Genomic DNA, 26,116 nt, shown 5'->3' on the forward strand with positions numbered 1-26,116 from the left:
TGCATGTAATTTATATGTTAAAATAATAACAACCAAATGGCAGAGCTGCAGTGAGGTACAGTTCTGCTATCTGGGTGTACTCCAGCAAACGTTTCCCCGAGTAGTAGTATCAGCTCGCTTCTCCCCGGGCTACAATGGAGGGACGTATTGCAACCTGCTCATTCTGGCATCGGTGCAGCTGTTCCACTGTCATCTACGCGTGCTTCTTCCTATCTGGTGTAACTATCGGAATCTCCTTTGTTCTAATATGTGCAGGATCGTTATAATTAAACTTTCGTTACTTTAGCCAGTGTGGACGGAAAGCTACTTATCGTACGGGTATCCGACTTACGGGAATGATGTTCCGACTATGCGCTGCAGGATTTTTGTTGTTGGCAGCGTTAGTGTCAAGACTTACTGTTTATTGCCTGTACAAGTACGGCGATGCAGCGTTGAAGCACAAACATCGGTGTGCATTACTGTTGCAGTTAGCATGTGTCCGGACGAAGGTGAGCAGGACGTGACTCGTAAAACTGTTTTATCAGAAGAAAAGCAGCAATGGTGCTGCTGTTCGTGTCTATCGACTCATTAAAGGAAGTTCTCTTACCGCAATATGTTTGAAGAATACGATTCGGAAGTTGGAATTAAGTGGCGATTTGGCAGTTGCTCCTGGGAAAGTCCGACGGCCAATTGCGCCAAAAATTGTTGAACTGTTGCCACGGCTTAGAATGCTGGACGCAATGTGCAATCTTCAAGTTGTGTACGAGCTGTGTCACGACAGCTGAATATTCCGTGATCCACATCCCACCTGAAACGATTTAGGCAGCATTAGAGCAATCTCTGGTGCCTTTCCAGGCTGTCGTGGAAGCTGATAGTCGTCAATTGGGCAACATCTGCAACCTGGAACGTAAACGTAGTGTGCAATTAAAAGGTGTTATTCTCACACGTAGAAATTGAAATGTATTTCTTTCATTAGTTTATTCGTTGTTACTCTTCAGCATTTCTTTAAAAATGTATCCACAAACTTTCAATGTCGCCGGCCGCAGTAGCCATGCGGTTCTAGGCGATTCAGTCTGGAACCGCGCGACCGCTACGGTCGCAGGTTCGAATCCTGCCTCGGGCATGGATGTGTGTGATGTCCTTAGGTTAGTTAGGTTTAATTAGTTCTAAGTCCCAGAGCCATTTGAACCATTTTGAACTTTCAATGTCCTACAACCACTCGTTTTTTCATGAAGAACTGAACCGTGAATTTACTTTCAAAACCTTTTCTTAAGAATTTACTTTATTTACTAGCGATTCATCAAGAACATTAATACATTTAATCACACTATGTGAGCGTGGAAGTAGTTGCCAGTGGGTAACTGATGAAAACAAATCAAATTACTTTCAACAAATCGAAATTTTATTCCTAAAAGCCCTTTTTTTTAAACATATTTAAAACTATAATCAGAAAGAACCCTCTAAATATCAAGTTACAATTTATTCAGAGGCAGAAAGAACAGTTTTTTACTGTATGAGTTTTCGGGCTGGGAACCTTGCCGGTCCCTTTTGACACGGCCGTAGTCACGACCGCTCAGAACAACCTCTGAAATACTATACTGGTGCAAATCGGCAACACACCATATTACATTAAATTAAAAAATTTTAACAACTCACACAAGCACATAAACTATGCACCCCGTAGGAGGGATGGAAATGGTACAAAAAACTAACAGTAAAAGATTAACTTGCCACCGAAGGTGCAGCTTGATTAAAAAAAAAAAAAACTCTTACGGTAGAATGGTGGCAACTTTATGTACTAAAACGACCGTTTAAATAAAAACCCATCAAGAGCAGTCTTACATAAGATACACAAGGTTGGCAAAACATGCTCTACATTACACGTATACCGCCCCCCAAGATGATAGGCAAGATAAAAACATATTTCAGGAATTCGGCCGTTACACTTCAAGCAATAAATTCGTTAACACAGAATCCGACAAAAGTGACAGAGGCAGCGACTAACGTTTGGCAGATTGATAGGGAGATTACCGAACAACCCGAACCGCACGTTGCTCTAACCCGCCCCTACTGCCAGCCGCTTCAACGGACGCAGGAAGGCGCGCCGATCTCCCGTCTCATGGTACTGCAGCTCGCGCCGGCCTGACCGATGTCGTGAGTTGACTCCTGTTGTTCTCGTGTCGGCCGCGAAGCCACTATCCCTCGCTATACGGCGCGGCCCACTGGACTGACGTGGCGACCTCACATGCGCCGACGCTCAAGACGGACAAGTCATCTTGTGTCGATCCAACCGCCAATGACCATTGCCTGAACAAACTCGAGCAGACTGGCGGCCTAACACGTACTAGCACTCCTGACGACAGACAGACACTGACTGCCCCACACTGACCTGACTGACCAACTGACCCCTGGCGAGCTCATAGCGCCCCTTAAATGCACATGAACAGGCAACCCTCCCCTTTACCACCAGAGGAGACACCAGAGCTGCGATTGCCACAGCGGCGCCACCGCCAGAAACGGAGGGCGACTGCTTCACACTACGCGCTCTTCAAAACAGCATTTTTTACCACGGTTCAGAACCTCTCAAACAAACAAAGTTTAATTATAACTACACTGTACAAATTTTTCTAAGGTACCCCACTTTACCGTGTCTGGATGTAGCGCATAACATTCGTATCTGCCGTTAGTATCTGCTAAGGGTAATAACACCAGTACATGGAGCTTGGCGCAGTTGGTGCTTACCTCCACTGTTGCGAGATTGTAGCGCAGCAACAAGGTGTTTTCCTCTGGAGGCACAGTTAGTTCCAGAATGGCTGTTAACTCAGCCTGTGCCGGGCGTAGATCTGCCAGAAGTTGTTGCGGCCGTAGTAGGTAGGAGGTAGATGCTCTTGTACTGCGTGGTGTACAGCTTCCTATAATTCCGCAACATTTACTCCAGCATCTCCTACACTGTCGGCAAAGGCGTGCAGAAACCTTTTCAAGTGTAACCATGTACCTAACACATGTAGCCGAACCGCGCAGTACACCCAATTCACGATTCACCACATCTGTCACTTTCTAAATAGATTTACTCTGAATGAGTACTTGAGTACTGAATGAATACTTGAACTTTCCATCCAGTCGTCCAATAGGGATGACTAGAAATTTTGTGTCCAAACGTATTGCATGCAAAAACAATTCATTTCTACTCTCCACGTTGAAGAGATTATGCAGATCGTTGTTAAACGATGTCACTCGTAAGTACTGGCTGTTCTGACATCTAACTGTAATGGCGTAGTGGCGCGGAAGTCAACACAAACACCAGTGTCAGCCAGGAAGATTTTTGCTGTCCCACAATGGTATTGCGGGATCTGTGGGTGGGAATCCTCCAATACCACGGCGAAGATGGAGTCAAGTTGCTCACTGAATAACAGCCCTCTTTGTTCGTCATGTCTTCCATACATGAGATCGATGTGAGAGTCGAGAAACTGCGTGTTCTTGCTGATACAGGGCAGCAGTCTGCTTGGTAGGCCATGACCTTATGTCTCGCAACTCTAGGCAGCTGCCAAGAGAGACAAAATGTGCTGCAATGAACCTAGGATCCTTGGAGATGGCCGGATGTCAGGAGATTACAGCCAGAGAGAGAGAGAGAGAGAGAGAGAGAGAGAGAGACCGCCACTCGACGGTACTATTTCTCGACTCGACAACATCAGGTCTAGCTTATCTAATAAACCAGCAGCTTCACCGAGCATACAATGCTGCTCACATACAATTCTAGGACACACACTGGACCAACGACTGCTGCGTAGATTATCATGGCACAGGTGAAAGTCAGAACTGCTGCTAGGGGCTGACTGGGGGCACTTGTCAAGTGCAAAAATGTTTCGACTGTCACGTAGATGGGTGCGGAGGCACATTATTGTGCCACTGCAGGGAACAACCCATCCCACTGCCATGGTAGACTGCTGCATTGAAATTTGTTGTACTTTTACCTAATGTCCTCCAGTTTAAGGAATATGGATGTATCACATACCCACTAGTTTGTACTTACGGTAATCATACAAGCACGTGGAGGTTGGTGCAGCTGGTACTTACCTCCATTCTTGAGAGATCGTAGTGTATCAATTTGGGTAATTTCATATATATATAACAACATTGTGCTTCCTAGATCTAAGTTTTCCGTCGAAAATGTGAATCAAATATTTCATAATGTGAATCAAGAAACGTCGCAGTCTATAATAGCTTTTTAAATTTCTATATATGCAACACCTTTGCACTTCCTGTGGCTAAGTTCTTTGACCAGAACCTACAAGTTTCTGTATGAGCAACATCTTTACATCTGCTACATCTATGTTCTTTGACCACGGCCCACATGTTTGTATGTAAACATAGTGTATTTCACGAGTGCACATCATAATAGTGTAATATGGAGCTACACTTGGCGAAACTGATATATGGACGTGAAAATGACCATAAGTGTGTAACAAGTGGCGAAACTATCACCACAGCATAACTGTAATAATGGTGCTTCATCTTTTTGTAAGTACAGATATATTTTCGTCAAATGCTGCCTTACTACTTACAATTGTCCCACTTGTATCTGTGTAGTCACCAAGAAATAATTTTTTTGTGTTTTTACAGTTATCTCCAACGCGTGACAAATAAACAACCTTTTATTGTGACTGGTAGCGGATATTTTTCTACAACCTCGTAGAGGAACAGTCACGGAGTTCGACAGCATCCACTATGGATAAAATTCATATCAACAAGATGTTTTTCTCGGGTGGCGCGGCTAACTCCAACATGCTAGTAGTTCAGCCTATGCCTGGCACGCTCACCAGAAATTATCCAGATCCAAGTAGGGTAGGTGTTAGTTATTATTTATTCGAACAAGTCCTATACTGTTGGTAGGGGCGTACAGAAACTTCTTCTAGGCTAACCATGTATTTCACAGAGGTAATTGAGCCTGTAGTATACCCAATTCAGGGTTCACCTATCTATCACCCTCTAAAACCGCTTTAAGTCACTCAGTGAATATCCTTACGATACTAGAACTTTCCATCCATCAGTCTGGGCGACTAGACATCTCTTGTCCAACCCCATGTAATGAAAAAAGAAGTCATTTTCAGTGAGAACGTAGAAGTTAGACTACACATCGTTGCTGCACGATGTCGCCCGTATAAGTACTTGCTGTTGCCACACCAAAACGTTCAAGACACACAGGCGCAGCACTAACACTGAAGCCATTGCCAGCCAGGAGGCGACTAGTGCCCCAGAATGGCACTGCAGGATCTGTTGGTCGGCATCGTCCACTACTAGTGAATAACAGTATTATTTACAAAGCACTACTCGCATACAAGAGGCCAATGCACCCAGGAAGAAAATGGTGGATGTGGACAAGCCACCTCAAAGTAACACAGTTGGAGGGAGTGCAAGGATGGGGTGAGCTTAGCAACCACTTACAGCTGGCCTCACGTATATTGTAGACAGCTCCACGCAATCAGAAATGCTGAGTGAATTCCCTGCATTGAGTGCAGGACACGTTGAGGTCGGCTGGAGTGTCAGGCGATGACACACAGGAAGAGGCCGCCTCTCAGTGTAACCAGCTGAAAACTTGGCGCCCCTAGAATAGCAGTTGCTCCTAGCTGATGACGATGCTCATTGAGGTTGTAGCGGTTTGACCACACGTTGGGCTGATGACTGGTGCGGAAATGGTCACGGAGATACCAGAAGTTTGAAGTCCACAAACAAGTTCGGCTAATGGCTGAGAAGGGAGCATTTATACTCTGCACACCCTGACGTGTTGTGACAGGAACTTCCTTCCTTTCAAGCAGATGGCTGTGAAAGTGCATTGTTGTGCCTTGGCATATACTAACCCAGATAATTACTACGACAGATAGCTGTGTTGCACAATGCTACGCCAGTATTATTTTATCAATCAGCTGCAGGATTTCATCAGTGACAGGCCTGCAAACCACTCGGCTGCTTCAGCAGTCTTTCCTGTGGCTGTTGCTAAAACAGCTGGCAAGGGGAGGAGAGATGTAGTAGCATAAAGCTCCTGATCACCACACTTTGTGTCAGTGTCTAGGATTATGTTCCAAACCTCTCCACAGCGTCTCATGAAGTGAGGGCACTGGATAGTGTTGATGATCATCTCGTCTGTTGGATCGGAATGTTACGTTTGGATGCCCTTTAGGTGCTATTCGAGAAGCGTGTGTTCTGTGGCGACACCATCCGGCTTCTCTCGTTAGCATTATACAAACAAAAAAAGTAACACCACCCAACACATGCATCAATTACACTCACCTTCACTTCACATACACACGTCAGACACATCTTACATACCCGCAAGCAAAAGGGCAGAAGGAAACCGTTTCTACTTTTATCCTTCAGTCTCAGTTATACATTTTTCATTACATGAAATGTTTCGATCACTATGGAGCATCTTCAGATCCAAGCAATCGCGTCAGCAACTCGTCTTGCCTGTCCAATACCTCATATCAGAGTGCAGTACACGGAATGGGGTTATTAACAAACAAGACGGATTGCTGGCACAACCACTTACATCTGAAGATCATCCAGAGTGACCGAAACATGCAATGTAATTAAAAATTGCAGCTGCGACTGAAAAACAAATGAAAATAGTTTTAATTATCATTACAGTTACTGATTGTCTGAGGATGAACATGTTGGATATAGTCAAAACCCTTACCGGCCAAAATGGCTAAAACTACGCCTTGTAGTCTTCCAGATGGCACTGCCACACGACTTTATAGCTCCAGCATTTTCCTGAATTAGATAAATTTGGAATAGTTTCTAAAAGAAAAGTATATACAGGGATCTCTAGGTAAAAAAAACAAAAGAATTTATTGTCATAAATAAGTTAAACATGTACATGTCAATACTGAGACGTTCCTCACTTTGATGAGGAACCGTTGAGCTGCGTTATCACACACACGGTGTTTACGAGGCACATAGCGCACCCGGCAGTTTAAGTAGAAGACGTGAAGGTGTGCCTGCAGTGAAGGATGTTGACATCTCAGCAGTGACGCGCTGAGTCGACCGTAGGTACCGCAGCGTCGTTACCGACACCCGGAACTGCTTGACTCTTAGCTTTACCAGTGTGCGGCTCCACGTGCTTCACGCTAACGTCTTGCCCTTGGTGACGGGCAGCAAGCGGGTGAAAGCAGCGTTAGCTGAAACGTGCAGAAGTGCTTTTCAGACATAGATCTTTATGGGTGGTGGCTCAGTTTTTGCAGTACAGTAGCACGTGCTGTCTAGACCCTTTGTATCAAAACATTCCTTGCAGAATTTTGTATGGCTTTCCTCAGCCACTAACACTAAATTGACAAAACGAACACCATGAAATATATTTAAAATTAGTTTCTATATGAGACACCTATGACTTTAGATTAGTGGTTTCTGATCTACTCCCAGAGGGGTAAAACGAAATTTTCTTAGAGGTAAAATACAAAAGGCATCAACGGTGTTTCGGTCACGAAACTAAATGGTTTTTGACACGTCATTACTTCCACCTCTTTTTCATAAGACTGTTCCTACAATGAACCATAAATTGCTTCACTATTCGCTTTGCAACAGATAAACAAACTGATTAACAGCACAACACATTAGTTACTGTGTAATGACTACTACACTGTTGTAGGGCCTACACATTATTATTATCATAATTATTGCTATTATTATCAGTGGCAGGGATCAGGCACAAAGCATTGCCATCCTGAAGACTTTCACTTCTGCCAGTTCAGAAGTAAATATAGCGCACATACATTAATTTCTGACGATAAATTGTCTTGAGTAAGAGTATTTCCGTATTTATACATGGTGATTCCCTGTTACACATTAAGTTTTGTTGTACAATTTTCTGACATCACATTCCACAATTGCCACCTCCCCCCCCCCCCCCCTCTTTTGCTTGAAATTATTGGTTCAAAAAATGTGTGTGAAATTTTATGGAACTTAACTGCTAAGGTCATCAGTCCCTAAACTTGCACACTACTTAACCTAAATTATCCTAAGGACAAACACACACACCGATGCCCGAGTGAGGACTCGAACCTCCGCCGGGACAAAAATGTTCAAATGTGTGTGAAATATTATGGGACTTAACTGCTAAGGTCTTCAGTCCCTAAGGTTACACACTACTTAACCTAAATTATCCTAAGGACAAAGACACACACCCATGCCCGAGGGAGGACTTGAACCTCCGCCGGAACAGGCCGCACAGTCCATGAAATTAATTCTCTACGGTTCTGTCTTGCTCTAAAACTAAACTGAACTCCGTCCTAACAGGCCTTGGAAGGTCCAACGGTACCAACCGACTGCAGTATCATCCTCAGCTCACAGGCGCACTAGGTGCGGATTTGGAGCGGCATGTGGTCAGCACACCGCTCTCCCTGCAGTATGTCTATTTACGAGACCGGAGCCGCTACTTCACAATCAAGTAGCTCCTCAATTTTCCTCACAAGGGCTGAATGCACTCCGTTTGCCAACAGCGCTCGGCAGACCTGATGGTCACCCATCCAAGTGCCAGCCCAGCTCGACATGCGCTTAACTTCAGTGATCTGACGGGAACCGGTGTTACCACTGCGGCAAGGCCGTTGGATTTGTCTTAAAGGTTAAATTTATGTTTCTGTATGGTTTTTCAACTTATACAAGGAAGCAACAATGGGCAGGAAACTTCAAACGACGTAGCACCCTCACATCAACACTGATGTGTATGATTTGTGCGTGGACTGATGTGCTAGCTACCGTTTCACTCTTAGGATATACTTCCGAGGGTTGCAGCGTCACCGCGTCACTTAGACGCAAGTATGGACCGAGCTAGGCTCACATCGCAGTTGCTCAATTTACAGAACATCTTTCCCCTTTCACTTGTAAGTATAACATTTATTTTGTCAAAATACGAAATACGCGGTATTACTAAAAATAGTATCCCGATTTCCTACACAGCACAGTTGAAAAAAAAAAAATGGAAAGTAACTCTACGAACATATGTCAGGAAACTTGAGATATGGCATTTTGTAAACAATAAAAATGGCACCCTCGGTCGCAGGAGGTTCTAAAATCATTTATTACAGTATATCGATTTCAGTCACTGTGTAAATCGATTTGCTGCAATAAATGATCTCAAACCATTTACGGGCTGAGGCTACCACTTTTCTTGTTTACATTTTTCTGGTTTGTTTTTTCTCGCTGTTTGATATACTAATAATGCGGCCATCGAGATCACGGTCCACAATGAAATCCAACCTCAATACTACATTTTATTTGTATCGATGAAACGGTACAGTAGTTTCCGCTCTATAAGCAGTAGGTTTCGCTGCTCGCTCGCACGGGGAATACAAACAGAGGCGGCTCCACCGCCAATTTTATTACACGACACGGCCGGCCGCGGGTGCAACTGAACCCATGTGGACGGCTGGAAAGAAATGCGTCAGGCTTCATAACACGTATTTATTTGTGTCGTGTATTGTGCATTTCTTGTACGTGAATGTGCATCTGCATATGAACTTTCCTAATCCTCCTCACACCTTTGCGTAAAGCGTGTCCAAATCTTAGCTGGGAAGTAGTTCTGTAGTATAGTAGTGCCAACCTGGGTAGGGGATCAGACAGACAGCACAGGCGGGTAGAAGTCAAAGACGTTCCAGTGTCACAAGATTTGGGGTGGAGAGGTTGGTCACGGCCAAGTGGTTCGACCACCCCCTCCACCGGAAGACCTCTGGGTGCCCGTCATATTCGGGGAGTGTTACATCAGACGGGTAAGTGAGCAGACGTGCCCTCAGTGCGTCTGTCTCAATGTTCACGCATGAAAGAGAGGTATTTGAATATTTGTACTAATTCTTTTATTTCCAGCTACGGATTGTGTAAGGGAATGAATGTTCTCGTTTAGTTTCGGAAATTTGACCCCCTGTGTTAATGTATCTGTTCCCTAGTTTGCCCGTTATCCTCCTCACATAGTGGATGTCCCTTGTAAAATTTTGCGAGATTTTGATGGTATACATTTGGACAACGCAATTCCGTCTTACCCGTAGAAATGTGCGTGCAGATTAGTATATAATATACCCGAGCTATAAGTTGTAAAATTGTAATATCTGTAAACTGGAACAATTGCTGCAATCGCTGTAAAGTCGAGTGATAATGTTTAAAATAAATAGGTAATCAATTGTCATCAATCTTTAACATACCTTAAAAATCACAAAGAAGTCAAGTTAAAGGAATTCATTTAAAATAAAAGATGTAGAATGCAGGGACCCACACATCAGCGTGTGAGCCCTCCAGCCCCTTGCCTAGTATCATACAGAAAGGGCACGCTCTCTAGGTAGCGCTCTCAAGATCCTCTCCCCAGTTATCCGTTGTGCAATTTTCATTCAGGGCTTGACGACATCAACTTTCATCTGGCGTCCCTAGGCAAAAAGGTTTGACGGTAATCTTTCATCGACAACGGTCAGATCTCTTCCTGATAATGTGCTTTGTCCTCCGACAGCTGTATTCACTATCTGGTAATAAGTATCCGGACACCTCTTTGTAATGCGGAATTGACTACTATATGTCACGAGAGGCGGACCAACGTGTGTAAAAGGAGGTGGAGCGTATCGTGTCGTCAGTAGAGAAGCAGTCACGGCAGAATAGGTCCGTCAGTAGAGCTCAATGTCTTCGAACGTGGGCTGGTCATAGTGTATATCCGGACTAACACATCCATCAGGGGTATTTCAATCTTACTAAAGCTGTCCGTGTCGACAGTTGGTGATGTGCTAACGCCAAGGAACAACCACAGTTAAACCAAGGCCAGGCACACCTCATGTACTGACGGACAGGAACCGTCGAGCATTCCGGAGTATGGTTGTAAAAATTCTCATGGTGTCAGCGAAGGAATCACTCATGAGTTCCAAAGTGCTACCAACAGTCAAGTTAGCATAATGACTGTTTGTAGGAAGTTAAACTGAATGGGGTACAATGATCTAATGCCATATACGACCACAAACCGCCACAAACTGTCGGATCTCTGATGCGTAGAATCAGTGATGTATTTCGTTCCAAAGACGGGCGAACAGGCTATTAAGCAGGTGCATAATGTTTTGGGTAATTAGTTTAAAGCAGCATCGCGAGATAATGGTTGGTGGACCATAACATTCCTGAAATGGTTTGGCCTGTCCAGAATCCCGACTTGAACTCAAAGAATTTACAATAACGACCTCCCTACAGAGCATAGCGACCATTGCTACCTTCTCTGGTTTCGATTCTTGAGGAAGAAGGGTTACTTTTTTCCACAAACCTTCGTTCATCTCGCTGAAAGTGTCTCCAGCGTTGTTCAAGCCGTCATGTAGGCGGAGGGTGAACACGTCCCACATTATTGTCTACTCGGTGTCCGAATACTTTTGATAGGGGAGTGTAATCACGTATGTTATATCAGCATATTCATGAAACATATCTCCTACTTTGCATTGATTCCCCACATTTATATCAGCCGCGCGAGGTAGCAGTGCGGTAGACCGCCCTAGAGGGCGCCTTGTCAAGGTCCCCGTGGCTCTCCCCTTCGGAGGTTCGTGTCCTCCCTCGGCCATGGGTGTGTGTGTTGTTCTTAGCGTAAGTTTAGTTAGATTAAGTAGTACGTAAGCTTAGGGACCGATGACCTCAGCAGTTTAGTCCCTTAAGGCCTTACCACAAATTTCCAAATTTCCGCATACTTATCATACCTGAAGTACTTAGTACAACTTTAAGCAAGTGCAGCGCTTGGCAGATAATTATAATACTTACCTATGTTGACACCGCTAACAATGAAGAAAGGCAGCTGACAGCTTATGTCCAGCAGCACAGGGAAGATGACGTTGCCCGATAGAGCAGCGATTCTGCCGAACATCATGGTCAGGCTGACAGCCGTGGTCCTGTAACAGAGAAACGACCGAGTTCTGTACTGTTTGCCAATAACGGATAAAATCGGCTGAATTTTTCATTCGTTAGCATCAATTGATAGCAGTCTTATGGAGGTTATGAGCTAGTCAGCTTCTGTCACTGCTTACATGGTAGTCAGTACTCAGATGTCATTCGATCGAAGTGTCAGTATTTCAGTTGTTTTGATGTTTCAGAATAACGCGGCCTATTTCCCAGAATAATTTCATTCAGATATTTGTTGTTCAACCTGTATATCGATCGGAGCATGGAGTAAACCAAGCAGAAATTTGGAAAGGGAATTAAGTTTTTCGAGCATTAGTGGTGTTACAGTAGTTTTTTAACAGTCGATGGGGAATTTTCGACGTATGACAAATGTTGTTCATTTCGATTTATCAGCCATTATCTGAGTTAGTAGTCAGTTATTCTCTGCACCTGTTCAACCCATGATGAGGTTAGCATTGACGATTTGGAGCTCCAGAACATAGAACTGAGAATGTTCGAGATGCACTGCCCGACGTCAACCGTATGGAATACAAGTTAAATAGCATGCGACTTACGCCCTTTGACTACCGTTCTACTTGTCTGTGGAAACACGTAAAAGGATAAATTTATTAGGGGACGTTCCGAATGTGGAAACTCTGTGTCATTGTGTCATGGAAAGCTTATAAAGTCTTCACACCACTTGCAGGGCAATACGCGATACGACGACTACATAACTGGATCATTTTGATCACATCTGGCAGTTTCTGTTCGTTAATAACATGTGAATTTACTGTGAACGTAGTTAGGATGAGCACTGAACAATGCTTTTTCAATTATAACTGAAACAACTTAATAATGTAACTTTATTTTTGTTTCATCAGTTGAGGACTCCTTCCCCAATATTTGTAAAGCGATTTTAATGTACTGTATACAGCGTCCTCATAGAATCTAAATAGTGTGTGTACAGGGTGTCGTAGGAGGAATGGTCGATTTTAGTGATATGGCTTGAACGATCATTCCAAGAAAAAAAGTCTTTAAAATACGTACCTTAAGAGTAGAGACCACCTCTTCATCTTAGACACTGTGAAACAAATCTCTTCTATTTCAGCCTCTTTGCTTTCCATATTTTGGGAGGAGGTAGTAAGGACAAAACAGTACAAAATTTTCTAACAGTCATGGGTTCTAGAATCCATTCCTTAACATCAATGAGCACTTTTTTAGTAGAATAGATGTGTTTCACATTAGGGAACGTGAGAGAGTGCTCATAACTCTTACGATATACACTTCGGAGCCCCTGTTTACTGGACTTTTTTTTTTTTTTGTCCTTACTGCACCCTCTCAAAATATGGAAAGCAAAAAGCTTGCAATAGAAGAAATGTGTGTTTCTCTGTATTGAAGATGATGAACTGTTCATAGCTCTTAAAGTATGCGTTTTGGAGTCCATATTTACTAGACTTTTTTGATTCGAATGATCGTTCATGTCTTATTCCCGAATACTCACCACTCCTCCTGGGGCTCCCTATATTACAAAATCTGAAACATGGCTGCGAAACAGCAACTATGTAATTCTGAATAGAATGAAAAATCTGATCTGGCGATATCTAAAGCCATGGCTTGAAATAACTTTTTGTTTCATCAATTTCGTTTGTGAAAAGAGCCGCTCGGCTTCATCAATCTATTGTGGCATCATATGATGTAATAAGGTCAATGTTTCTGAAGATACATATATCGAAACCATGGTAAAGGGATAATATTGGTTGGCCGATTTTTCAATCTACTCCCTGTATTACTACGGCGTATGTTGTCTTTGCGTCTGCCTTGCCTACGACAATGTGTCCACTATGAGGTTTATTACAGCTTATCCGCATTTCTATATTCTTATTCGCTATACTGCAGATAAACTTCGGAAATTACATCAACAGGGCGACTAAATGGTAACATCTCATTAAAATAAAGTGAAATCTGTACTAAGTTAAACTGAAGCATTTACGGTTATGATTATATTCTCCCTGCGGCTGTGTGAGAAATCATCCTGCAAAGTCTGGGCACGTAATGAAGGGAGAAACCATAATCCAATAACCCCACGTGAATCGAGTTTTATGGCCTTACTATGCAAATATAATTAGCGGACATACGGTTTTACAGTCGCATGGTTATACGATGTGAACAAATTTCCTTGCACAAAAATTTCAGTATCTTTTATAGTCGCCTCTATAAACGCTAATGTTGGTAAGTTATGAATAGGGAAGACCTAAAGATGTATGGTATCATCTTGTGAAATAGGGTTCCACGAAGACATCTGCAGCTAGATTGTATGTCGAACTTCAGTCGTCTGAGCGTTCCAGCCAAAGCTTCTTGTACTTCGTTCCTTCCCTGGAACTGCCACCACAAAATACACACAAATTTTGTTTCAGTAATCTAATGATCACTAGTAGTCCTGAGGTCTTCGATCTTGTCGAGGCTATTACTAAGTGTCGGACTGGTTGTTGTAGACTGGGATCAATACATGCCCTTATTTCACTAACATCCTGCTGATGCAAACGTAGAGCAACGACAGAAATGCATTTGGTCATCTTTACCCTTAAGCTGCAAAAATTCTCCAGAAGATGGATAAATCACTAATAATCAGTGATGCAGAGCTCAGTATACAAAGAAAACTAATGAATTAACAACAAGGAATTTAGTCACTGTTAACTCACTGAGGTAAATAATCTCTTGATTTTTTGCAAAGAGATTTTGAAAGCAAACTAATCCCCCAGTTGGTTCTGTGGGTAGAGCTGTGCAGGAGGGACGTGCTACAATGCCAATGAACAAATATAACGGTCTACAGTTTATGCTGGTACTGGAAGAAACGAATCTCTGAGGAGGTAGGTGGAGAGAATTAAATTTTGTTTAATTACAGATATTGAAATTTAGAACATAATCGCTGACTCTGCCTGGCTTCTATTTTCTTTTTTCTTCTTTATTGTATTTCAATTCCCCATCGGGGCAGGCTGGCAGCAGCATATGCGCTGCTCTTCAGCCGAAAGACATAGAACAAACAATAGAAGACATTTAAAAAACTATAACAAAGGAGAGAATATGGTGAGCATAGATATAAAAAAAGGGGGAACATCATGGAAGGCAATAGACAAAAAACGGGGTGACTGTAAAATGGAGATAAAAAACTGGTTAAAAGAAGCACACACAAAAAGCCACACATTGCGACAGTTAAAAGAACACAAGGCACAGTATGACTGGAGCATAAAAGGTATCGACGGAATGCGTAGCACATAACAAACACTGACGGCGAACCTCAAGGCAGTACACAATTAAAATCACACCTCTTGATGCACAGGAGAAACAGCACTAAACACAACACTGATGTGGCACACTGACGATGATCAAAACAGAGGATCTGCCAGGCGCTAGGAGATGAAGGAGACCGGAAGAAGGGAGGGAGGGGAAGAGATGGGGGAGAAAAGCGGGGGGCGCGCTGAGGAGGGCCAGGTAGGGAGGGATGTGGAAGGAAAGAGACAAGTATGGGGTGCAGGGTCTCAGGGGAGTGAGGGGGGAAGGAGGAAAATCCGCTTTGGAAGAAGGAGGGAAGAGGAAAAAGGGGGCCCTGGGGAGGGGGGGGGGGGGGGAACAAAGCCAGGTTATAGTGGGAAGGAAGGGTAGATGTCACGGCGAAGTTCGTCATCCGGGAGGAGGAGGTGTTGGAAATTGCCCTGATGAAGGAGATAGAGGGTGTGGAGGTGGAGAGAGGGAGGGATACAGCGATAGAGGCGCGGCAATGGGCGGGGGGTGGAGAGGAAAGAGGAAACCAGAGGGTGGGGGGGATCAAGCCTGCGGACAATGTAAAGGATACGGAGATGTTGGAATGGCTTCTATCGTATTTTGTCTGTTAAAATAAATAGGTAACTGTAAACCCCAATAGAGGATACAGACGCTTTCTTCGACAATTCTAACCGAACCTGATTGAGTCGGATGTGGGTCTTGAAAATTTTCTGGCGTATAGAATATCCGATGTTGTTTCACGTGTGCAGCTGGCTGTGCAGCACGCAGCGATGTTTCTTCTGGGCACATTTAGGTGAGCGGACGATATATGTCACATGCTACCCACGTTGCACTAGTTGCTAGCGTCCTCTGTACGTTTCACATTGTAACTACCAGGATAACACTGCTTGTAGGCAGTGCACTCGATGTTGCAAACGCGAAACTCGGCTGTTCCGGTGGGCTGCCGCTCTCAATGGCTCTCAACGAGTCCGCTGTCCGCCTGGGTAACTCCGCATTCAGTGTAGCGGATTACTAACCGAAGGGGCCAGGGTCCGATTCCCGGGCAGGTCGGAGATTTTCTCGGCTTGGGGACTGGGAGTTGTGTTATCCTCACTTTCGTATCGCCATGACTGAGTTCTCCTGTTAAGATGGCACGCCCCGAAAGCCAATAATTTAAAAAAGATAGTAGTCTGCCGTTTACGCCGAGAACAAATGGTGGAGGTAAGGGGATTTCATGTGTTGTCCAACCGACAGCCTCTGTCCAGATTGATAAGGTTTTACGCAGTGAGCATTTCCACAGATTCTTTAATAATGGAATCCCAAAGAGCATCAGTAGCAGGTAAACTTACTCTTTCTAGTATTCCATTCTATACCCGGTGAAAATACGTTGCGCAGCAATGACAGACTTCGTTCGTTGGCAAAGGTGATTGTAGCTTTGCTGTATGCAACGCTCTTCCACGGTAGGGGTGGTCTACTAGCTGTTCAGTGCATAGTTGTTACTAATTGTAAGTACTGTAGCAGTGTAGGTAGTTTCGATACGGCACCAAGCCTGGGGCATGGAAGCGAAGACCCACGTGCCCTGTCAGCGCTTCTCAGACGACCGATGAGCTTCTTCCAGTCAGATCGGAAGACATTTAGCTATAGCCGGCGTCGGGGTTTGCTCGCTCTCTCTGTTACTGGCCTCGGCACGCAACGGACTGTTCTTGGAGAGACTGAAGTTTTCCGTCATGTCTTCCCCCATGCATGGCCTCTGCATCCCTTCTTCCAGTAAACCACTTCAGTGTCAATTATGCCTTCAATTTATTACCATGAAATTCATTGCCTATCCTGTCGCTCACATTCCTAGCTTGGCCATTCTGTACACTGTATACGCCGTGACATTGGTAATGTGTTTTCACTGATTATCTCTTACGACCTCAAAATGGTTCAAATGGCTCTAAGCACTATTGGACTTAACATCTATGGTCATCAGTCCCCTAGAACTTAGAACTACCTAAACCTAACTAAGGACATCACACAACGCCCAGTCATCACGAGGCAGAGAAAATCCCTGACCCCGCCGGGAATCGAACCCGGTCTTACGACCTCGATAGCGGGAGATACGGACGCGTTATGTTCCTCTCTACAGCTTAATCCCTTGCACACTGAAAAATTTTCGAGTTTTGTTTCACAGTTAATGGCACCGCGAGTTTATGAAAAGAGGAAAAAAGGGTGGGGGTCAATTATCACGACGCCGTGTTTGGAACACTCGCTCAGCCTGTAGAACGATGGTGGAAGGGTACGTAACGATTCAATATTCACCTCAAGTGATGAGGGAGACATAGAGATTCTGAATTAGGATGACAACAAGGGGATTTTAATCCTAGTCCTCTCGGACGTAAATATAGTGCCTTAACACGTGGACAATCTCGCACGATATTACGTAGGCACTTCACAAAGTAAGTTACGTGCGTGGTCCGACGCTAAGACCATTGCACAACAAGATTGACTCTTTGACAGAAGAGAGTATCTGTCACAGGTTCCCGGCAGACACAGTTCTGCTGCGGTGTGATTAACAGGTTCATCACAGCTACAATTGAAATGGCGAGGCAAACAGAAATAAACACCAGATTTGAAGTACGACGCAGGAAAGCACAATTATTGTGCCAAACGTCTCAATTCCTGAAGGACTAATCGTTAATTTCTGGCGGTATACGGATACGACTCAATGTCACGGCCAAACGTACAGAAATGGTCCAATAATTTGCCCTTTTTCGCACAGACGTCTGTGGCGCCCATCTGGAAGTCAAGATCCTGCACCAGGCACTTCGTCTTTTCGGCAAGCTGAAAAACGTTGTGAGAGAAAAGAGATTTTCCAACCCTAAGAACGTTCACACAGATGTTTTCGAACGGAAACATGTCGAAATTACGGATTTTTATGGTCGGGGAATTCGACGATTGGTAAAACGTTCCGTCCGTTGCTAACAGAGACTTGGTAACTGTACTGAAAAATAGCGTTACGTATGTGTGTGACTGTGAAGCGTAGTGCAGCATTCAATAAAAGTTACCTGGTCTGTCATGATAATGTGCAACCTCCTTTTTGAGGCCTCTCCTATACACATTCAGTGTGCTACAACTTATTGCAAAATATAATGAGCAGTCAAATGAAATCGAACACCCGCCACAACGGGATCACCACGGTGTCAAGACATTTATCCCACTGGAAGACGAGACGATCAATTCCTTTTTTGCAGAACGCGGCCGGTCGCTGACAGATCAACAACCACACCCGCCCGTGCACTTCTTCGTCCGGGAATTCAGTCGGGCGGAATCATCCTGTTTCTTGGTAACGCCCGGCCTCACACTGCCAATCGAAGGTTATTATGCTTCTGCAATTTCTTTCGGAGACGGTGGCATTTTCTTCGTACAGCACGGATCTTTCGCCGTGTGATTGTCACGTCTTTGGTGGCCTGAAGAAAGACACGTATGAATGTCGCTTTCAGTCGGACGAGGAAGTGCAAGAGTGGATCCAACATGTGGGTCAATGAGCTGCAGCCCGCATTTTACGAAAGAGGAACTGATCGTCTCGTCTTTGAATGGGTGTATGTCTTAAGGCGTGCAGTGATTTCTTCTCAATGGAACCATGTCCCGTTGTGACAGGCGTTCGGTTTTCATTTAACTGGTCTTCATAGCAAAATTCTTTTAACGAAATACTCCACCGTTCTTGTTTCTCTGCCGCGTATTATCACCAGCGTACCTTAGAGATGTGGGGAATATGGTGACGACGACGCCCATCATGCAGGTGGAGCAGATGCCGACGAGCGCCAGGTACAGCGACAGCATGGCCAGCGTCAGGTCGGTGTTGGTCGACCACTGGACTCCGATGCCGAAAGCTCCACTCGAGAAGAAGCAGATCACTGCGAGAGACACACACCACCTCAGTTCATCCTAATCTCACACCTGAGTAACTGTGGTTAGTTTTAAAAAACCGCTGGCTTAGCAAACGCCTCAATACGCGCTGGCCGTCGTTGGTACTCACTCATCAGAGTTCGGTAGCCCAGCCAGTTGACGAACTGGCCCGCGCAGCTGTAGCCCAACGCAGACACCACACCCACGATAATAGAGTTGATGTAAAGTCGGCTGTTGGCCACTGTCTGAAAAATTACAGTACCTAAGTCACTGGCGTAGAGAGTTTTCTGTATACTACAAGATGACGTGCCTCCTTCCTCTTATTATGAAAGATACCTTTTAGGTAAGTTTAGTCGAATGGACAGAACGTGTCAGCCAATTAATGCCGAAGCGTCACAGATGAACCATCAGTACAAACAGACGCATTGCAGCACCGATAAACTCACACTCTTATCCAGAATGAGATTTTCACTCTGCAGCGGAGTGTGTGCTGATAAGAGACTTCCTGGCAGATTAAAACTGTGTGCCCGACCGAGACTCGAACTCGGGACCTTTGCCTTTCGCGGGCAAGTGCTCTACCATCTGAGTTACCGAAACACGACTCACGCCCGGTCCTCACAGCTTTACTTCTGCCAGTATCTCGTCTCCTACGTTCCAAACTTTACAGAAGCTCTCCTGCGAAGCTTGCAGAACTAGCACTCCTGAAAGAAAGGATATTGCGGAGACATGGCTTAACCACAGCCTGGTGGATGTTTCCAGAATGAGATTTTCACTCTGCAGCGGAGCTTCTGTAAAGTTTGGAAGGTAAGAGACGAGATACTGGCAGGAGTAAAGCTGTGAGGACCGGGCGTGAGTCGTGCTTCGGTAGCTCAGATGGTAGAGCACTTGCCCGCGAAAGGCAAAGGTCCCGAGTTCGAGTCTCGGTCGAGCACACAGTCTTAATCTGCCAGGAAGTTTCACACTCTTATGTCTGTATAGTGTGAACATGGTTAAATGAACCGAAACGGGCAGCATATACACTAAAGCGCCAAAGAAACAGCTATAGGCATGCGTATTCAAATACAGAGATACGTAAACAGGTGGAATACGGCGCTAAGGTCGGCAAAACCTGTATAAGAGAAAAAATTAGTGGCGCAGTTGTTAGGTATATTACTGCTGCTACAATGGCAGGTTACCAAGACTTAAGTGAATATGCACATGGTGTTATAGTCGTCGCACAAGCGATGGAATACAGCTTCTCCGAGGTAGCGATGAAGTGGGGATTTTCCCACACAACCATTTCACGAGTGTACCGTGAATATTACGAATACGCTAAAACATCAAATCTCCGATATCGCTGCGGCCGGAAAAAGATCCTGCAAGAACGGGACCAACGATGACTGAAGCGTTCAACCTGATAGAAGTTCAGTCCTTCCGCAAATTGGTGCAGATTTCAATGCTGGGCCATCAGCAAGTGCCAGCGTGCGAATTATTCAAAGAAACATCATCGATATGAGTTTTCGGTTCCGAAAGGCCACTCGTGTACCCTTGATTGCACGACACAAAGCTTTCCGCCTTACATTGTCCCGTCAACACCGACATTGGACTCTTGATGGCTGGAAAGATGTTTCCTGGTCGGACGAGTCTCGTTTCAAATTGTATCGAGCGGATGGACGTCTACGGGTATGGAGACAACCTCATGAAACCCTGTGTCCTGCATGTCAGCAGGGGACTGTTAAAGTTGGTGGGGGTTCTGTAATGATGTGGGGTGTGTGCAGTTGGAGCAGTATGGGACCCCCGATACGTCTAGATACGACTCTGACGTGTGTCATGTACGTAAGCACCCTATGTGATCACCTGCATCCATTCATATCCACTGTGCATTCCGAGGTACTTGGGCAATTCCACCAGGGCAATGCTACACCCCAAACGTCTATAATTGCTACAGTGTGTCTCCAGTAACACTGTTCTGAGTTTAAACACTTCCGCTGGCCAACAAACTCCCCACGCATGAACATAACTGAGCATATCTGGGATGCCTTGCAATGTGTTGTTCAGAAGAGATCTCCACCCACCCGCACTCTTACTGATTTATGGACAGCCCTCCACGACTCATGGTGTCAGTTCCCTCCAGCACTACTTCAGACATTAATCGAGTCCATGCCACGTCGTGTTGCGGCAGTTCCGCGTGCTCGCGGGGACCCTGTACTAACAAGGGAACCTCCCCATCGCACCCCCCTCAGATTTAGTTATAAGTTGGCACAGTGGATAGGCCTTGAAAAAACTGAACACAGATCAATCGAGAAAACAGGAAGAAGTTGTGTGGAACTATGAAAAAAATAAGCAAAATATACAAACTGAGTAGTCCATGCGCAAGATAGGCAACATCGAGGATCATGTGAGCACAGGAGCGCCGTGGTCCTGTGGTTTGAGTGAGCAGCTGCGGAACTAGGGGTCCTTGGGTCAAGTCTTCACTCGAGTTAAAATTTTAATTTTTTTTATTTTCGCGAAGTTATGATCTGTCCGTTCGTTCATTGACGTCTCTGTTCACTGTAATAAGTTTAGTGTCTGTGTTTTGCGACCGCACCGCAAAACCATGCGATTAGTAGACGAAAGGACGTGCCTCTCCAATGGGAACCGAAAACATTTGATCGCAAGGTCATAGGTCAACCGATTCCTCCACAGGAAAACATGTCTGGTATATTCTATACGACACTGGTGACGGCATGTGCATCACATGACAGGAATATGTTGTCGACCCACCTAGCTTGCACACTTGGCGAATAGGTAAAAAGATTCTTCTACCTTGCCTGATTTAGGTTTTCTTGTGTATGTGATAATCACTCCCAAAAAGTGATGAAAACATAAGAATTTGTCAGACAATAATTGTCTGAAAATAAAAAATTAAACTTTTCACTCGAGGGAAGACTTGAACCAAGGATCTCTCGCTCCGCGGCTGCTCACGCTAACCACGGGACCACGGCGCTACTGAGCTCATAATGTCGTTGAAGTTGCCTGTCTTGCCATGGACTACTCAGTATGTATATTTTGCTTATTTTTTTCATAGTTCCACACAACTTCTTCCTGTTTTCTCGATTGATCTGTGTTCAGTTTTTCAAGGCCTATCCACTTATAACCAAATCTGAGGGGGGTGCGATGGGGAGGTTCCCTTGTTAGTAGGCAGGTGTATCAGTTTCTTTGGCTCTTCAATGCATATATAATATATAATAATATCTAATATATCAGTTGAAATTTTGTAGTGTATTTGTCTGGAATGTCTGCTTCTGAGATAAGTGCCCTGGTACGGGACAAAGACATGTCATGGGGCATGCGACATATTTACCAGTCCTTTCACCTAAAGATCCATCTCGCCCAATTTAGTACCCGTTTTTTTGCGTTTTACAAGTGCATTCGTTGTTCAGATACGCAAATACTCTGCCATGGTACAATTGTGCATACGTGGAAGCTGGAGGATGTATCAGCGTACCAAACAACACTAGCGTTTATCATCGCGAAAGATGTTGCAGATCAATTCTGAATAGAAAATGATCATAGATTCTCAAGGTGCTGAGTAAAAATCGATACGAAGTTAGAAAGAAAAAGACTTATTGGCTTGGAAATCGTAAATGTAACCCATGAAAATTTATCAATGAATATTGAGATATAACAAAATGTGTGTGAAATCTTATGGGGCTTAACTGCTAAGGTCATCAGTGCCTAAGCTTACACACTATTTAAACTAAATTATCCTAAGGACAAACACATACCCATGCCCGAGGGAGGACTCGAACCTACGCCGGGATCAGCCGCACAGTCCATGACTGCAGCGCCTCAGACCGCTCAGCTAATCCCACGCGGCTGAGATATAACAAATAATATTAACTAACAAGTTCATTAACCTAGAAAATGTAGATTAGACACAGATGAAAGGGGCTATTATTCAGTAAATGTACTGTACGTATGCAAAACGAAAATAAGCAGCAGGAATGACTAAAGCAAAAGCGAAGGAAATCCCGCACGGAACGTGGTATCTATTAGAGAGGAGAGAACAGCTTCGGGTAACAGATAGCACGAACAAGAGCGCATCTACTGGATGAATGGTTCGAATGGCTCTGAGCACTATGGGACTTAACTTCTAAAGTCATCAGTCCCCTAGAACTTAAAACTACTTAAACCTAACTAACCTAAGGACATCACACACACCCATGCCAGAGGCAGGATTCGAACCTGCGACCGTAGCGGTCGCGCGGTTCCAGACTGTAGCGCCTAGAACCGCTCGGCCACCCCGGCCGGCTCTACTGGATGAAGTGAAACCATTCGTAAATACGTTCGTGAGGATGTGAGATGATATACTGGAAATTATTTAAACAATAAAAGTGTATAGAAAACAAAACCAAAACTTATGATGGCTACAAACTAAATTACACTCATGTTCAGGAAAAACGGAACATCCTGAACGACTAGAAGCAGGACGTTCATATTCACAGGATACGTATATTAGTATGTTCTGCAGAAATGATCATTTCCTTGTTCAGTATGAACTGCCAAGTAGGTACAGGTTGTGCCATGGGCCCTGCCTGATAACTTGTTCCGTGTCGCTTTCACCTGAACCCAAAGTCCGTCTATAGTGGTTGACATTGGGTGACAGTGAAGCAACCGTAGTTTCACCACATCCCACACATTTTCTATTGGCGACAAGTCTGGTGATCTCGCGGGACAGATAACTAGAAGGCACGTGTTCGTACAGCAGCATGCGATCGTGCATTGCCTTGATGAATAATGGCGTCTGGAGTGCTGTGCAGAAAGGGAATGGATGCGGATCGCAGGATGTCATCCACGTAGGTCACACTGGTCACAGTGACCTGGACATTCACCATGTGCGATTTGTGGTTATACCCATAACAGCCCTCACCATAAGGCGCTCAGTTGGATCTGTATGTCTTGTGCAAATGCAGTCACTGTGATGCCGCTCCCCCTGTCTGCAGCGAACCAAAATGTGGGATGCCATTCCTGTCGCCAGTGATGTCGTTCCACATACCACTGCCGTCTGCCAAGTTTCTGCGCATTCGTCAAAAGTAGGCGAAGAAGTGGACGGCGTGCACCTAACCGATGTTATAATAAATGGCTAAGAACTGACAGCCCTGATAGTGTAAGAGTGTGTTGCACCAGAGCTGATGAGGTCGCAGACTTGTCCTGAAAGGCGTCGATCTTCTCGGGAGGAGCCGGTGAGGGGGGGGTGGGGAGAGTTGGAGTCTGGGTGGTGTGACCTGACGCATCTCGGCGTGTTCTATGACCTTCCATGAACCATTCTGCACACACCTGTTGCGCTGCCGAGATGCTTCGTCCCACAAGAGCAGCAATTTTCCGGATGGATGCATCATAGTCTCTCGTGCCAATAACGCGTCCTCTTCCAAGCTCACTGATTTGACGGTATAGTTCACGCATACGTCTGTGAGGTATCCTGCACATCTGCTCAAGTCACACTTTACCTTCGGTTTATATCGACAACGAGAGCCGCAGGCACGTTTTACCGTAGGTGCTGTTGCGCTGCGATATCGATGTCGACCTTGAACCCGAGGGCCGACAGGGTTCAAAAGCTAACAATTTCTGCACATGGCATGTGAATACAAACGTCCTGTCTCTAGTCGTTCAACGTATTTTTTTTCTTTGTATTTTTCAGAACATGAGTGTACACTAATGAATATGGCAGATGCCATTTTAACTGAAACAGTGAGATAATTTATAAGTATTCCAAGATTTCGTAAAATGTTAGTGTAGTTTAAGAGTCGAATGAGAAACATGGGTAAATAATAATGAAAATAATGTGATGCTGGAGGTAATATCAGATGACGTACATAAGGTCATTCGAGATACGAACAAAGAATGCCACTGGGAGATTATAAAATGGTTCAACTGGCTCTGAGCACTATGGGACTCAACTGCTGTGGTCATAAGTCCCCTAGAACTTAGAACTACTTAAACCTAACTAAGCTAAGGACATCACACACATCCATGCCCCAGGCAGGATTCGAACCTGCGACCGGAGCGGTCGTGCGGTTCCACACTGTAGCGCCTTTAACCGCTCGGCCACTTCGGCCGGCAAGGGAGATTATACAACGAAATGGTTAGAGCTGGAGCAAACTATATGAAAGAAATTAGAAGTCTGCAAAATAATTCGATTCCCAGAAACTAGAATAACACTGTAATTATTTTTCTTCACAAGAAAGGAGAAGACAAGACCTTAAAAATTACAAGTCTGTGCCTCTGGTTTCAACGTGCAAGATATTGACTAAAATTATCAAGCACCATTCACAAGGAAAAAACAGACTTTGATCATGGAAATGAACGAGCGAGCTGTACAGCTGAATATAGTACATTGGATCATTTTAAGTAATGGAAAATTTTAAGCTGCAAACGAGTCAGGCAAAGAGTTTTCATAACATAAAATCTCTTCTCAACATCCACAGAAGAAATTTTGAGATCCTTAAACTGGGGAAACCAAAATATGTTATCGGAACCTATCTGAAACACCTTAGTTTTACTGATGGCCTTGTGTAGTTTGTCTCTAGGGCAAACAAACTTCAGCGACGAATGGAAAAACTTAGTCGCAAGTTTAAAAGTAGACAGTAAACTAATTATCATACTGTGATGGTTAAAGTATACACGGTTAAAGTATACAGTGCATGACAAAATGGTGCTATCCAAAACCGGAGCTGAGGTAACTGTGGTGCACCACGGGCCATATATTGATGAGCCGGAACATTATGACCATCGACCTACTATCGGCATTAACACGTCTAGACGATAGCACAGACACCTGGCGAGGAATGATTGGCAGTCACACACACGCACGGTGCATGTAGCATCAGTGAGCTTGTTATCTGTGCACAGAACGGGGAAGGTGCGCGATCTATCTGAGTTTGACCGAGGCAGATTGTGATGGCCCGGAGTCTCCGCACGAGCATTTCGGAAGCCGCACGACTAGTCGGGCGGTAGAGCAATGCTATGGTAAGTGTCTTCAACACGTGGCGAAACCAAGGTGAGCCCACGACCAGATGTCGAGGGGGTGGGCGGCCCTCCTCATTACAGATGTCGGACGTCGCAGGCTGGGCAGACTGGTAAAAAAAGGACAGGCTGGGAA

At 44.7% G+C, this 26,116-nt stretch overlaps 1 protein-coding gene across 1 annotated transcript in view; it reads right to left on the reverse strand.

Annotated features, from left to right (window-relative positions):
* Window positions 1–6,843: 6,843 nt before the first annotated feature.
* Window positions 6,844–26,116, reverse strand: part of LOC124613898 (synaptic vesicle glycoprotein 2C-like) — a 157,342-nt gene continuing 138,069 nt past the window's right edge. The window contains exons 9-12 of the mRNA XM_047142646.1: window positions 19,127–19,241; window positions 18,845–19,004; window positions 11,734–11,861; window positions 6,844–7,154 (exon numbers count right to left, since the gene is read on the reverse strand). Of these exons, the coding sequence (XP_046998602.1) occupies window positions 7,099–7,154; window positions 11,734–11,861; window positions 18,845–19,004; window positions 19,127–19,241 (459 nt within the window). The 3' untranslated portion in view covers window positions 6,844–7,098. The remainder of the gene's footprint in view (window positions 7,155–11,733; window positions 11,862–18,844; window positions 19,005–19,126; window positions 19,242–26,116) is intronic.

Source organism: Schistocerca americana, chromosome 4 (assembly GCF_021461395.2).
Source record: "Schistocerca americana isolate TAMUIC-IGC-003095 chromosome 4, iqSchAmer2.1, whole genome shotgun sequence".
NCBI classification, from domain to species: Eukaryota; Metazoa; Arthropoda; class Insecta; order Orthoptera; family Acrididae; genus Schistocerca; species Schistocerca americana.